This window comes from Sceloporus undulatus, chromosome 6 (assembly GCF_019175285.1).
Source record: "Sceloporus undulatus isolate JIND9_A2432 ecotype Alabama chromosome 6, SceUnd_v1.1, whole genome shotgun sequence".
Taxonomy (NCBI): domain Eukaryota; kingdom Metazoa; phylum Chordata; class Lepidosauria; order Squamata; family Phrynosomatidae; genus Sceloporus; species Sceloporus undulatus.
The window spans coordinates 168,611,092-168,625,212 of NC_056527.1; the positions used below are offsets into that span (position 1 = coordinate 168,611,092).

The following is a 14,121-nucleotide window of genomic DNA, read 5'->3' on the forward strand; positions in this document are numbered from 1 at the left end:
TGGAATGGTGGGAATCGCAGTTCATTGTGGCACCAGGGCTCATAGCATTGGGCCAGGGCAAACTACAGATACAGTACTAGATTTCCATAGCATTGAGCCATGACAGTTAAAGTTGGGTCAAACTGGATTATTTCTGCAGTGTGGATGCAGCCTAATATAAGCACAAGCCACTGGGCTCCCTTGGAATAAATAGCAAGGAAAATCCATCCACAGAGACATTCCCAGTTTCTGCCTCTTCAGCAAATGCAAATTCTCAGAAATCCATTTATTTTCTGTTTTGGGTGAAAGCTTGATCCACATTCAGTTACAGCAGCTTTTGTACAAACAGGGATTTTGGCTTCCTATAAATCCAAGTTAAGAAAACAAAAGGATACCTTTTCCTTGAAGCGACGCTTGCTGATTAAAGACGGGGAAAATGTCTTTCTGCTCATTATTAAGGAAATTAAGTCCAGCCAACTTTGCAGGCAGTTGCCTCACCAATTTAAATTGCCCAGACGGATTGCGGTGCCAAAATGACAACAAAACCCCCCTAACACAACAGAATTGCTTAATAAAATTGTCATCGGCTCAATTAAATTCCCCCCGCCAGTGGATATAAATATGCGTCGTTATTTTTGGATCGCTCTCCAAAGTTGTCTGCGTGAAAGAAGAAAAGAGAGATAGAGAGAAAAGGTGTAGTAGGTTCAACCTTTTTATTAAAAAGAGTAATAAGTCCAGATTTTGTTAAAAAATAAAGGCAGAGGCACAGGCGAAGATATGCAGCGATGGCTTGGATGTGAAAAGGGAAGGCACTTTCCCTCCCATCCTGTTGTGTTTTGGGTTGTTATTATTTTTATTGGCCTCTTAACAGATGTTGACGGGGTTCAGGGTGCAAGGCAAACATGTGCTTTTCAATGGGGAGATCACATAAGCATCGTGCACCACAATGACGCTTGGAGCCGCGGGGGGTTGTTTGAGAGGGGGGCTTGTGTGTTTTTGTGTAAGTGTGTTATATTTGTGTGCCTGTGCATGCACAGCCGAACTCAGAATGAGAAAAGGACCGCTTTGCACATCCCGAAGGGTCCTTGGCCAGCACATAAGAGAGCCGGAGAAGAATGCCATGACCCATGTGGCACGGAGAAAGGGGGCGCAGCGGCTCAAGTGGCGAGAAGTGGGCTGCTAATAGTCGAGGCGATGGGCTGCCATGTGGTCCCCTCTTGAAGCGCAACATATGGGCCTCCCTTTGACAGGGACCCTGGCCTGCTCCTCGGCCGGTGCGCTGATCCAAAGCGAAGGGCCGTGGTAATGAGAGTCGGGCCTCTCAAGGAGCCGGGAGGAGATAATGCCGCCTAAGCGGAGAATTCTGTGGAGTGTTGTCGCCACTCTCCATAATGCAAGGCGCTCGCTACCCTGGTGAATCTCTTGCCATCCAGCTGAAATGGGCCATTAGGTATCGGGGAAAATTGTCTTTTGCTCCTTTTAGCAGATGGAGCAAATATTTTACAAAGCCATTTTACATACAAAAACCATTTGCCTGGCTTGGTAATGGCAGCTGTTTTACATGATGTTACCTTCCAAAAGAGTCTCTCTCGCGAAAGGCAAAACTGGGGACTTCTTTTCTCTCCTTTTTTTAATTTTCAAAATTTGCAGTTGCAAACGCCCGAGCGATCCAGCCCTTTGGAAAAGGAAAAGGAAAAGCGACATCTGAATTCTAAGTAAGTGTAGCTGGGCGATGGATCGCTTCCAAAAAACAACAGCACATTTCCAGCATTTTTGTTCTTTTGCGCAGATTGCAGCTCCGGAGAGAAGGAAAGAAAGAAACGAGCCAAAGGAAGAAAATAAGCTCTGGCATAAATACTTGTGAACCTCTCTCTGTGTGTGCATGTGTGTGTGTGTGTGTGTGATAGTGAAATGTTTGCCTTTGTAAATGGGATAAGCATTTTTTGCAAACCCAGTGACCGAAACCAGGAGTACTTGTCTTTTTATTTTGGCATAGCAAGGTAGGAAGGAACAGGATTTTTCACTTCTTCATTTTCTGGAAAGAACTGTAAACAGTGACTTCAGGCTGCACCTGCACTGCAGAAATAATCCAGTTTGACACTGTTTTAACTGCCAATGGCTCAGAGCTATGGAATTCTGGAAGCTGCAGTTTTATGAGTCATTTTAGTCTCCTCTGGTGGCATAACAAATTAAATACTTTTGACCAGCCAGAAACAAAGAAGGGACTGTACCCATCTTGTATTTTTTCATCGCTCCCCTCCTGTCTTACTTTTCCCCTCTCTGACAGTGGAGACATGCACCTATGAAACAATATCTATATATCTATATACTGCATATGCATGTGGAAGTCTAGAAATTTTGGTCAAAAAAACTGACCCTCAAAACCTGGGTCAGCTTATCTGTTGGTCACTGCAAGTGCCTTAATTCTCGCCTTTGGATCCATTTTTACATGTGCACATTTTCTTAGCCTCCTCTTTTGTGCCTGGCTTCCTTCGCACACATCACACAGCCACCATTTTGCATGGTTTCCTCCTCATCCATCCAGCCTTTAGGATGAGCACAAACAACGATGCTTGCTGGAATTTTGTATGTTCTTTGGCCTCGTTTTCCTTTGCTTCAACCTTTACATGTCCCTAGGTTTTGCACTCAACTTATCCATGGGTTATATCAAAATCCATTGTTTTGGCCCCCAAACCCGCCCTTGACTTATACATGAAGTCAACTTATAGTTGGATATATATAGATAAATAGGACTTTAACTGGAATTTGTTGTGATCACTGACATCCCATGAAACTCTGAGATGGAATGAACTTAATTCCACACAAAGATCCTGCTGGGATGTTACACAGTTGGCCCTCCTTATCCATGGATTCAACCATCCACGACTTGAAAATATAAATTCCATTTTATATAAGGGATACTATTTTTCTATGCTATTGTATGCAATGGGACTTGAGCTTCCACTGATTTTGGTATCCATGGAGGGTCCTGGAACCAATATCCAGTGGATGCCAAGGGCCCACTGAAGGTTTTTTGGCGTCATTTTCTTTTACTTTGTCCTTTACATCCTTTGTTACACACCTCTAAGTTTTACCCTTGACTTATCCATGGGTCACATCAAAATCCATAATTTTGGTCCCCAAACTTGCCCTGAATTTATACATGAAATTGACATGTGCATGAATATATACAGTGGGCTTTATTTTTTTAATTGTTTGCTGAATGAGTACCATCTTTCCTGCAAGGCCAATGTATATTGGGCTGTCCTTTTATAGCCAGATGATGATGATGATGATAATACAATGACCCTGTAAGGTAGGCTTGAGAGAGCCTATGACTTGCTCAGGGCCATCAAGGTGAAATGTGGAATTCTGGCCAAAGCTCATCACTTATACTCCATTCCACTATCTTCGATAAGCTAGTTTACTTTCTAGGAGGTGATCTCATGACAGGTTCTTTATATGGTGTCTACAAGAGAAGCAAAAGCAAATATGGTAACCAGCTTTCAGTGCTACTGATTGGAAAGATTCATTTTCTTCCTCCAGCTAGTAAGACGTGTATGTCTTGAGATCCAGCCCAAAGTGACTAGAAGGAACGGCCTTATCTAGTTCGATGAAAATGGGACCAAAGCAACTTAAGGGGAGGTATTGATTTGTAGACGGAGCGTCTTGCTAGCATTAATCAATGGAGAGAACATTTCTGTGGACCCAGCAATCCTCCTCCCCGCCCATATGGGAAATCATTAGTTCCCGCTTGTTCCCAAATTAGTTATGCATGAACAAAATGTACAAGCCATTTATTCTGCCTTTCTCTTTTCTACCCAATACTTTTCAAACAGTGCAATGCTCCTGTGCTGGGATCTGAATATACATATCGCTCTCTAATGAATTCCCTCTTCATTCTGCAGAAAGCCTTGCATGGTCCTTCTCTCCAGGTGCATTGAACAAGCCAAAGGGCTTGTAAAAGGGTCTTCAGTCAGGGTTGCCAATAGTAGCCCTTGGCATTAGTGGCCCTTGCAGACATAGAGAGGCTTTCCTTATGCAAGAGCTCTCTTTAAGAATGCAATGGATGGACTATCATTTGCAAAGGCCTTTTTGAGATCCCAGATGAGGGAAACATGTCAGGAAATTTGGTATTTGTTGCTGCAATTTGTTTCTGTTAATGGTTGCAGGGTTTTAAAACAAACATCCAAATAATGTGCCTGTTGTTCCAGGATGCATCTGCACTGCAGAAATAATCCAGTTTGAAACTGCTTATACAACACGGAGTAACCCGAAGCATGTATAAGGGACCAGAATCCAGGAAGGGAGATGTGTGCAATGCTTCCAACGAGTGCCAGAGTTGTTGTGTGAAGCAGGCAGTTGGTTTTCTTTTGGCGCATAGGACACTTCCAATTTCAGGGGGTCATGAAGCAGAAGGAAAGAGGCCCACGGGGGGCAAAGAAGGGATTGTGAAGCAACAGCAACCTGGAGCTGAACACACGCAGATCCCTCGGCCTCCGCTGCTTGCTCAGCTCTCAGACTTTTTGGCAGAGCAGAGGATGGGAAATTGCAGCTGGATATTTTCATTTCCTTTTCCTGTGCACAATGGTGGTTCTTCTAGGCAGTTGGGGTTCATCCCTTGTAGTCAGGCTTTAGCATGGAAAACAGCTCCATCCCATTCCCTTGATTCTCGTTTGTGCTCATTGCTTAGGATAGGTTGGCTTATTTGTTTTTCACTTGACCCATGGTCAGAGTGCTGCAGATTCGGCGGACGGCCAGAAAGACAAACAAATGGGTCCATGAACAGATCAAGCCAGCAATCTCCCTGGAAGCCAAATGATGAAACTGAGGTTGTTGTACTTGGGATGCACCATGAAGAAAACAATGATGCTGGTGAAGGTGGAGGGAAGTAGAAAGAGAAGAAGGCTGCATGATACGCTGTTAAAGAGGTCATGGGTATGGATATACAGGAACTAAGCAAAGCACTGGGAGTCTTGGAGATGTTTCATCCACAGTGTTTCTATGGGTAGGCATCGACTTGAAGGCAGTGAACAGCAATGGTGAGAGTTAGCTAAAGACAGTGTGAACTATGTGGAATCACAGCCAAAGACATTAGGCCGGAGCCAGATGGGTTATTTGAAGAGGTCTGGTGTACAAGCCAGGAGTTAAAGCCAAAATCATCATCATCACCATCACTATCATAACCATCATCCACTTTGTTTGTATACTGCTTTCCCCCAATTTAATAAAACTAAATATGAGCCGGTTTGATTGTTGGACTACAACTCTGGGGACCAGGGTTCGATTCTCCGCTGAGCCATGAAACATTACCAAGGAGGAAACCTTGAGCAAGTCACACTCTCTCGGCTTCAAGGGAAGGCAAGGGCAAACCTCCTCTGAACAAATCTTGCCAAGAAAACCCCGTGATAGGTCTGTCTTAGGGTCGCCATAAGTCAGAAATGGCTTGAAGGCTCACACAACAACAACAAGACTGAAAACACACACACACACACACACACACACACAATCATATACCATGAACACTAAACTTTCCATAGAAACATAAAATGCACACAATAGAAATCAAAGTCCAATACAGTACTGGTTGGAAATAATAATTTATCAGTTTCTGCAAGTGTGCAAGTCTTGAAAGGCTGAAGCCTGTGCCAAAGGCTTAGTAGTCCTTGAAAAATGCTCCACTATGTTGCTTAGGCAGAAGTTCTGTGATGTGGTCACCAGCCAGATGCGTTTCGAGCTGAAGCCTTCTTCAATGGCGAAGGTGTCAATAATATAGCAAAGCAATAGGTAGGGTAAATACAATCCAGAGAATTCACCAGCTTCCCTCCTATGTATCAGAGTAGCACAACAACGACGACAATAAAAGGTTATTGTTACTCACAGCAGCCCTGTGCAGATGGCTATAATCCATCGCCTTCTGTGTTTATTGCCATTGTTGTCCTGGAGCCCTTTGCTAGAAAGGAAGGAAAGGAAGGCAGGAACAGTTAAAAAAAGAAGTGCGTTTTTGGGGAGGAAAAACCATGCTCAGATGCCTGAAAGATGAGTGAGGAAGCAAGAGAAGGGAAACATTTAAAAAAGACTTTCTGGCTGTGGTTAAACAGTAACCACACTGCCAGTTGGAGGCCTGGTTTTTAATCACCCCACAAGCAGTTTTCATTTCTGCAGTAAAATTGCTTGTGGTTCTATTTAATTTGTTTCTGCAGGAACCAGCTTTGGCGAAGATCTCCCAGGAGCTGCCGGGCCTTTTAGCACAGCACGCCCAGGCTGTCAATGAGAAACGATTTCCTACATGGGGGAAATTCCTCCAAACCTTTGTGCGTCAAGGTAAATAAGACTGCTCAGTTCCCACTAAGTGCTACGAGGGGGAATGATATCACCTCGACCCACCCAACGCCCATCGCCCCTCCACTTTGCAATTTATAACGGTTTGTTTAAGAGCGAAATCCAGGCAGCCATCTTTGATGTTTGCCAAGTTGCAGGAAAACACTTATTTATTTCAGTTATTTTTAGATGCTCCTTCTTCTGAAGATTTGGTTACAGTTCCCACTGTAACCATGGGATAATTCTTCTTATTTGCTATCAAGTCAACTTTGACTTAGGACTACTCTATAAATGAGAGGCCGCCAGGAGCAATTCTGCTCAGGTTTTGCAAATTCCCAGTGACTTCTGTGACTAACTCTCCCTCTTTTCCTACTGCTTTCCATTTTACTGAACATGATAATTTCCCCCCGTGAGCCATACCATCTCACAATATGTCCAAAGTACAACAGCCCCAATATATTCACCTTGGCATCTAGGGAGAGCCCAGACCTGATTTGCTCTAGGACCCATTCATTTATCTTTCTACACATTTACTTATCTTTTTAGCGGTCCATGGTGCCCATAGAACCCTTCTCCACATTTCAAACAAGTTGATTTTCTCCTTCCACCATCCACAGTGTACTTATTTATTACATTTTTGCCACCTCCTTTCACGATGACAGTTCTGTTGTGTCTCTTGATCCTGTGATGTCTGCTTGATATAAAAAAAATCATAATTCCCCAACTAATTAAGTGATCTTCCAGGTTGCAAAGGAAGCTAGCAAATGACTTTCCTTGTAAATGAAGCAAAATGACTGAGACCATTACAGTGTCCAATAGAAGTCAAGGCATTGACTTTGACTTCAGTTGGGCACTGTAGCGCTCTCCGTTATTTTGCTTCGCGTCATAGTTTAAAGCTGGACCATCCTCAATACTGATGAGGCTATTTTTGACTCCGTAACAGTGGATAAAACTAATAGTCCTAGGCTCCTACATCAAAAATAGATGCTTTGTTTGCATGGTGAATGATCTTGCCCTGACAATTGCAACATCTTTGATACAGGTGGAGTCATAGAAGCTTTCCCACCTTCAGACAGCATCACCAATATTACAGTGGATATGTTGATAGATCCAACGGGAGAGATCACAGTGGTTTCCTGTGGAGATCAGTTCCATGCCAATGGTCCCTTCCGGTCTTCGGGAACCACCGTCCCACAGTCTTCTGTTGAACCGCAGGTCCTGAACTCGTTGTGTTTTAAGATCGGAGAGGCCTGCAAAAGCAGGGGAGTGGTGGGCTACTTCTCCATTGACTTTGTGACATTCATCCACCCCCAAACACTGGGGCAGCAGGTGAGCCATTGAAGCAGAGCCTTAGCTTTCTGGAACACTTGGGCAAGGGCTGTGACATCAGATTATGGTTTAAAGCAGGTGGAGGAGGAAAGTGACTTCTGTCTGCACTCTCCTCCTCTTTCTATCTCAGTTCAAACATCTCTATGTCTTAATCTTGGTCTTCAGACAATATGCAGCATTAGGAAAACAGATTTGCAGGCATAGCTTTGGAGCCATAAGGATCAAGTCATCCGTTTGTCATGTTCGTCATCTAAATAGTCTGTTCATCATCCTAGTCATCTGTTTTCAGCCGGTTTGGTGACATGCTGGTTCTCCACGGGGTTCCAGGGAAACAGGAGAGAGGGAAGCCAGAGAGAAAAAGTTGTCATCTTGGAATAAGAAAAACAGCAAAGTGTCCATTCGATGGCTGGCTTGCATACATCCTGCTTCTCCAAAAGATGTTGCCTCCAAAAACTAGTCATTGGTTGTTGCTTTGTAATCAATATTCTCATCTTTAGAACTACAGAGAAATTGTTTAATTGTGTTGCTAGTGAAATCTTTAGTTTAAAACCCCCCAGATAGGGCTGAGTTTATATAGCAATATACTAATGTCACCCTCTTCAGCCAATTGTGGAGTCCTCCAGATGTTTTTGGACTACAACTCCCAGCATTCCTCACCATTATCTATTAATGGTATTAATAGTTAACTGGCTAATATGTGGCTAAGACTACTGGGAGTTACAGTCTACCCACATCTAGAAGGCTTCATGATTCCCACCTTTGCCCTAGACCTAATGAAATAATTCCTAATTCTGTGAAAAAGTAACAGTTGGGGGGCGGAAATCAAAGTAAGATTTGCTAGGATTGCTGGATTTGGGGTACAGCATTTTGACCTCATTTAATGGCCTTCTGACTGTGAGCCTGACGTTCACATCTGTAATTTGATGCTCGTATTGTACAATTGTGTAATACCATATTTTTGCAGTGATGGTGGTAGGATAGATATACCTACCTTTAGTACCTTTGTGAAGATGCTGGCTTTAGTGCAAATGAAGCTTAACCTCTCTTGTATGCTCCCCTTAGTAGCGATAACACTTCTCCAGCAAAGATCCTACTCCTTTGTCATCACTGGAGAAATCTTTCTCAGTCCTTTTCATGATTCACATCCGCTCCTGTTTCAGTTGTTCTACCTTGCAATTTTCAACGTTTCTCAGCTTGTGCCACAACTTTAGCATTACTTAAGCCTAGTTTTCCTCCCCCAACTTAATTAGATATAGAGGCAATTAATGATGCCATCTGTCTTGTTGTGTGAGAGAGAGATTACACCAAAGATTGTGCTTCTGAAAGCATTATTTTTTTGGCAAACTAGGAAATCCTATTAGACTTGTTCGAAGACTCTCACACTAATTTCCCAGCTCCCATTTTAGATCAGTAGCTCAGAGGCTGAAATAAATTCTCCAGAACTACTACTGTACACTGAGGCGTCCTTCCCGAGTTATACTTTACAGAAAATAACCAATGATCTATGCTTGTTTTGCTAAAACTAAAAAATGAAATAATATAATTAAACATCTGTTACCACTACAGTCAAACGGTAGCTGAATATCTTAGACTCCCAGAAACTGTCATAGCAATATGAATCTTTTGCATAAACGCAGATGTTTAGGCAACATAAAATGGCCGGATTTTTTTTCCTCCTGAGAAAATGGCCCTGCATTTTGGGTGCGGATGAAAAATAACATGGTCCTGGGCAGGCTTGATGGTGCAAGCGTTCACATGGAGCCTTGAGCATCATCAATAAAACAAGTGTGGTCTGGGTTTGGAGCATCCTCATGTTCCTCTGTTATCCTGTTTGAGGGCAGACCCAGATGAATGTACTTATGGTCCAAGGGAATGGCCAGAGGAAAAGCCAAGCTCATCCAGGGCCATACATGGAGAGCCAGCAAGAGGAGAAATGTCATGCTCTGCCTCCAGGATCCTGGCATGTCCTTTGTATCTGAAGGCTCTGACTTAGCTGCGTTGACCATTGAACAGAACTTGTTGAAAAGAATACAGTTGTCCCTCTGTATCCATGGATTCAACCATCCATGGCTTGAAAATAATATATTTTTAAAGTCTAAAAGGCAAACCTTGATTTTGCCATTTTATATGAGAGGCACCATTTTACTATGCAATTGTATATCATAGGACTTGAGCATTCACGTATTTTGGTATCCACAGAAAGGGGTACCCTGGAACCAAATCTCCCAAGATATCAAAGTCTGGCTGTACCACAACCGGCTAAGAGAAGCAGCGTTGGCCAGTATGGAGCCTTTTCTGTCATGTTGAATGGAGAGATTTGGAATGTGTTGATACTCCAAACCAAACCAGCAACCCCACAGTGAAAGCAAAGGGATCGTATTCTCTTATGTGAAAGCAGCACGGATTCATTTGAGAAAGGGAACAGAGGCTTTTCTTGTCAGAGAGAAGTAAGAGGCCTTTTAACTGCTGTTTCTGCCGGCTTGTCAAGATCTATATTCTCAAGCCTTGGTTTTATAAGCACTTTGTTTTTTCACAAGTGCTATATAGGCGGGAAGCCTGGTCTCCCGGGAGCTGAAAAACGTGATGGAAGTTATTGGTGAAAACAGAACATTTTGTGAAACGTATAAACCTTCATTATATAGGTATCTCCAGTGAGATGCTGCCTCTGCCAAAGGAATGCCTCAAAATATTACAGGTGACTTTAAGTATGTAATTGAAGGAGATGTAATAGAGGAAGGGCCAGGCTCACTGTGGCTTTGCGGCCTCGATCAACAATGTTTGGGGCTTCCCTTTCAATTCCTAATCCACCCAAAAACTCTTTGGAGATTTGTGGATTTCATTGGGGCAGCCAGAATTTCTGGAATCCTTAATAGGGTTTGTCTGTGTTCAACTTTATTTTCACTGTTTACCAATTTCTGAGCAGCGCTCACTCATTCCAAGCATTATCTGGACAGCGTTTAGACTTCGTCACGGGATATCTGTATTTTAAAAAACATACAGCTTTATAAATAAAGGTTAATAATAATAATAATAATAATACAACTGCCAAGAAAGCTGTCTCATTCCTGTAGAATAGCTACATTGATCTCATGCGCCGAGAAGTTATGAATTGCACAGCTTCCAGAATGAAAATGTAGAGCCTTGTTGAGCATGAGAGGCAAAGAGCAAGCCTAGGTGGCTCCTGTGAAGTGGAAGCGGCCATTTCCAGCCCTCCCTCCTTCCATGCAATCTTTGAATTCTTTGAACACTTGCCCTCGAAAATAGGAAAAGGGAGAAGAAGCTGATGCAATTTATTTGAACTTTTAAACTGCCTTTAACTGAGTCCCTTGCAATGAAATGGAAAGAGACACAGAGGGAAAGGGAGGGCACTTCAGAGATGGGGAGAAGGCTGAGAGTGAGACTAAACAGTCTGCTTTCAGCATAACAGGATCCAAAGAACATCCGTCCCAAAGCTGGGAGAGAGGGATAATATTAATAAAAGTCTTTCTGGGAAAAGGAGCAAACAGGTTGCGGGGTTGGTAGCATTTCCCCCGACTGATCAAATGAATAACTAAGAGCACATGCGCCTGGCCGCTGTTGATACGTGGGAGTCAAAGCTATCCATACATGTGTGCATTTTGGACCGGCCTTGTGTGGAGTTGCAGGGCATGATTAATTGGGGAGCAAAAATCCATGTGGATTGTGTATGTGTACGGAGATGGGTTTTTAATCTACGTCTCATCCTTGTATTTATTTTATTTCATTTCATTGTTGTTGTATGCTTTCAAGTCGTTTCTGACTCGTGGTGACCGATCGTGGGGTTTTCTTGGCAAGGTGTGTTCAAAGGAGGTTTGTCATTGCTTTCCCCTGTGGCTGAGAGAGTGTGAGTTGCCCAAGGCTACTCAGTGGGTTTCCGTAGCTGAGAGGGAAACTGAACCCTGGTTTCCAGAGTCCTAATCCAACACTCAAACCACTATGTGACAAGTACTGTATAAGAAAACCCTATGAAATTCATGGGGTTGCCATAAGTTGACAGACAGCTCGAAGGCCCATTCACATGCATTTATATCCTACCCTTTGGCCAAAAAGAAACCCAGAGCAGCTGGGATATCATGGTGATTGTACAAAGGGAGTGACTTATACTAAGATAAAATATAGCAATAAATAAATGGTGGACGCCAGAAGTCAAAGGCAGCCAGAGTGATAACGCAGAGTGAGCAAGCAATCAATCACACTTAAAAGCCCTGGCCAAATAGGTTTTGACCAAAACAAAACCCAAAAAATCCTGTTGTGATTGCCACCAATTCTGGAGACGAGGGTTCGATTCCCTGTTTGGCCACGAAACCCATTGGGTTCATTCTCTCAGCCTAAAAGAAAGGCAATGGCAAACCTCCACTGAACAAATCTTACAGAGAAAATCCCAGAATAGGGTTGCCTTAGGGTTGCTGTAAGTCAGAACCAACTTGAAGGCACACACCAGCCAACAAACCATATCTTACTTTGATAGAGAGCCATGTCTTGGATGCTTCCAAGAACATTTTAGGGTCCATCTCATCAAGTGTTGTCTTTCGAAGGAACCCCGTCATGTGTGGTCCTCTTTCAAAGCCAGCTGGAAGGGGGATTTTGGCTGGAAGATGCTTTGCTAGCCTGGGATTTTCATGCCATTTCCACCAGATGGCAGCCGAATAAGAGAGCCGTCTCCGATCCCTGCGCAAACATTCAGTCCCATTGTGAATTTTAAGCATAATAAAGAGAGCTCTCTTCTGAGCACCAACTTGCATTAATATTTTACTAATTGGCATTTTTACAGTGTCATTCGACCTCTTCTTCTTCTTTCTTTTTTTAAAAAGAAGGTAGGTTCCTTCTAATAATGTGGAAGTCAATATCTGGAGCAGGAAGAAACAATTAAACCGAGGGAAGGAAAGCGATAATTTAGTAACTGTTTAAGAATTTATGCTCTCCTAGCCCTTTCCCAAATTTTAAAGCTGAAGCATCTTTATGGCAGCTGTAAAGAAGTGACACCATAACGGTGACTTTATTCACTCGCACCATTTATATTTTGGCAGGGCAGCCTCTAGGGCCATTGGTTTTGGAAACTGGGAATGCAGATTATGTGCCCTCTCCCCAATGGATTTATCTATCCTAGCTGAGGTCTTGCTCTCCTGCCATGTTCTCTGTTGAATAATCCAAGTAGGAATTACTCTAAATGGAACAGATCATCGTACGCTCATTGGTTATGCCCAAAACCCACAAGAAGGGAAAAAGTCCTATGGAAGAATCAGAGAAATTGAATCTATTGGGTCTTTCTTGTCCCATAACAGCCACAGCCTGTGTTGTTGTTGTTTGTTGTTGTTGTGTGTCTTCAAATGATATATGATTTATGGTGACTCTAAGATGAGCCTATCATCTTGTTTTCTTGGCAAGATTTGTTCAAAGTAGGTTTGTTCAGAGGAGATTTGTTCAAAGGAGGCCTTTGCTGCCTTCTGAGGCTGAGACAGTGTGACTTGCCCATGCTCATTCAGTGGGTTTCGGTGGCCAAGCATGGATTCAAAACTTGGTCCTAATCCAATGCTCAAGCTGGCTCTCTGTGACAAATATGCCCAGGTTCACACTTCTTTTAAGATAACCTCTGTCTTTGCGAGCATTAGACTGGATGGAGATTAGGGCATAATTCGGGTTTCCCATTGCCCAGAACTACTTGCAGTTGGGTATTACTGTTAGCAAAATATTATTGCATGGAAAGTACTACTACTACTACTGCTACTACTACTACTACTACTAAGCAGGAGACTATAAGACTGAGGGCAAAAATCCTAAATCCACATAGTGTGTTGAATGGTAGTGTTGCACAACAGGACTGAAACACCACCAAACATGTAAGTGCAATGTACATCCATGTATAATGGGATTGCATATGCATATGTTGTTGTTGTTGTTGTTGTATGCCTTTAAGTCGTTTCCAACTTATAGTGATTCTAAGGCGAAACTATCATGGGGGTTTCTTGACAAGATTTGTCCAGAGGAGGTTTGCCATTGCCTTTCCCTGAGGCTGAGAGAGTATGACTTGCCCAAGGTCACTCAGTGGGTTTCAGGGCCAAGAAGGGAATCCAGCCCTGGTCTTTAGAGTCATAGTCCAGAACTCAAAGCACTATGCCATGCCTGACTCAAGAGATTTTGTCTCTCAGATACTCTGGCCAGAGTATTTTCTTTACAGAACAGAACAGGCCACAACCCATTGGGCAATGTCCAATTAACTCCAAGCCCTGGTGCCTCAACACACTACAGTCCCCAGAATTCCATAGCATTGAGCCATGGCAGTTAAAGTGGCGTCAAACTGGATTACTTCTGCAGTGCGGAAACAGGTAGAGGCACAAGTGGTTAAGTGTTACGTCCAGGAGGAGAGGCAAGAAGCAAACTGGTGGGCTAGACCAGCCCTTTGGGGCAATGCAGCCTGACTCTTCTTATGTTTGTTTGGTTAATTTCGATGGAGAGGTCCCAGCAAATAAGTTTCTA

General features: G+C 43.2%; 1 protein-coding gene across 4 annotated transcripts in view; it reads left to right on the forward strand.

Moving 5' to 3' along the window:
* The window catches only part of IQCH (IQ motif containing H), a 58,252-nt gene that overhangs the window by 35,286 nt on the left and 8,845 nt on the right, over positions 1-14,121 (forward strand). For 3 of the 4 annotated variants that reach the window (XM_042474952.1, XM_042474951.1, XM_042474953.1), the window contains exons 15-16: positions 6,183-6,303; positions 7,343-7,629. The exons of the other annotated variant lie outside the window; for it this stretch is intronic. In XM_042474952.1, the coding sequence (XP_042330886.1) occupies positions 6,183-6,303; positions 7,343-7,629 (408 nt within the window). The remainder of the gene's footprint in view (positions 1-6,182; positions 6,304-7,342; positions 7,630-14,121) is intronic. 4 annotated transcript variants of the gene reach the window in all.